Raw genomic sequence first — 672 nt, 5'->3', positions numbered from 1 at the left:
CGCGCCCGCCGCCCCCCGCCGCCGCCGCCCCCGGCGCTGCCGCCTTGGCCATGTCGTCGCTCCAGCGAGGCTCATAGAGCTGCCGCTTCTTCTCGGCGTCGGTGAGGAAGGCGAGGTTGGTGAGCGACTTCTGCTTGCGCAGGTTGGAGCCGGCCGGCAGCCGCCCCTCCGCGCTGCTCGCCTTGAAGACGCGCAGCTCCGCGCCCCGCGGCCCCGCGGCCGCCGCCGCCGCCGCCTTCGCCCGCTTCGGCATCACGGTGCTGCCGTCGGGGCCCCGCCGAAAGCCGCGCTCCTCCTCGCCCAGCTCCACGTCGGGAAGGCTCTTGAGGTTGCTCCCCAGCATCCCCGCGCTGCAACCATTTAACCCGCCAGGCGCTGCTGCTGTTGCTGCGGCACCGAGGACACACCGGGCGAGACAGAGGGAGAGGCGCCGTCAGCGCCCGTCCCACCGGCCGGGGCGGAGCGGGGCGGGGAGGGGAGGGGATGGCGCGGGCGGGGACTTGGGGTGGGGGAGAAGGGGGTGAGCGGCACGGCCCCACCTCGCCGCTCCGCCGCCGGCAGGACACTGCGAACCAGCGGAATGTCAGGGGCGAACAAAAAGGGCCCGCCCTCCTCCGGCGCGGGCAGGGGGCGGGGCGCGGCGCGCGCGCCCGCGGGGGGCACGGAGGGGAT

The 672-nt window shown here is 76.3% G+C and overlaps 1 protein-coding gene across 1 annotated transcript in view; it reads right to left on the bottom strand.

The window, feature by feature from the left end:
* NAV1 (neuron navigator 1) overlaps nt 1-672 on the bottom strand; it is a 70,244-nt gene that overhangs the window by 58,332 nt on the left and 11,240 nt on the right. The window contains exon 4 of the mRNA XM_041422588.1: nt 1-387. This exon is cut by the window's left edge and continues 312 nt beyond it. Coding sequence (XP_041278522.1) covers nt 1-387 — 387 coding nt within the window. The remainder of the gene's footprint in view (nt 388-672) is intronic.

The sequence above is a fragment of the Onychostruthus taczanowskii genome, unplaced genomic scaffold (assembly GCF_017590055.1).
Source record: "Onychostruthus taczanowskii isolate IOZ18803 unplaced genomic scaffold, ASM1759005v1 scaffold74, whole genome shotgun sequence".
Lineage (NCBI taxonomy): Eukaryota > Metazoa > Chordata > Aves > Passeriformes > Passeridae > Onychostruthus > Onychostruthus taczanowskii.
This window is presented reverse-complemented; position numbering and strand designations above follow the sequence as displayed.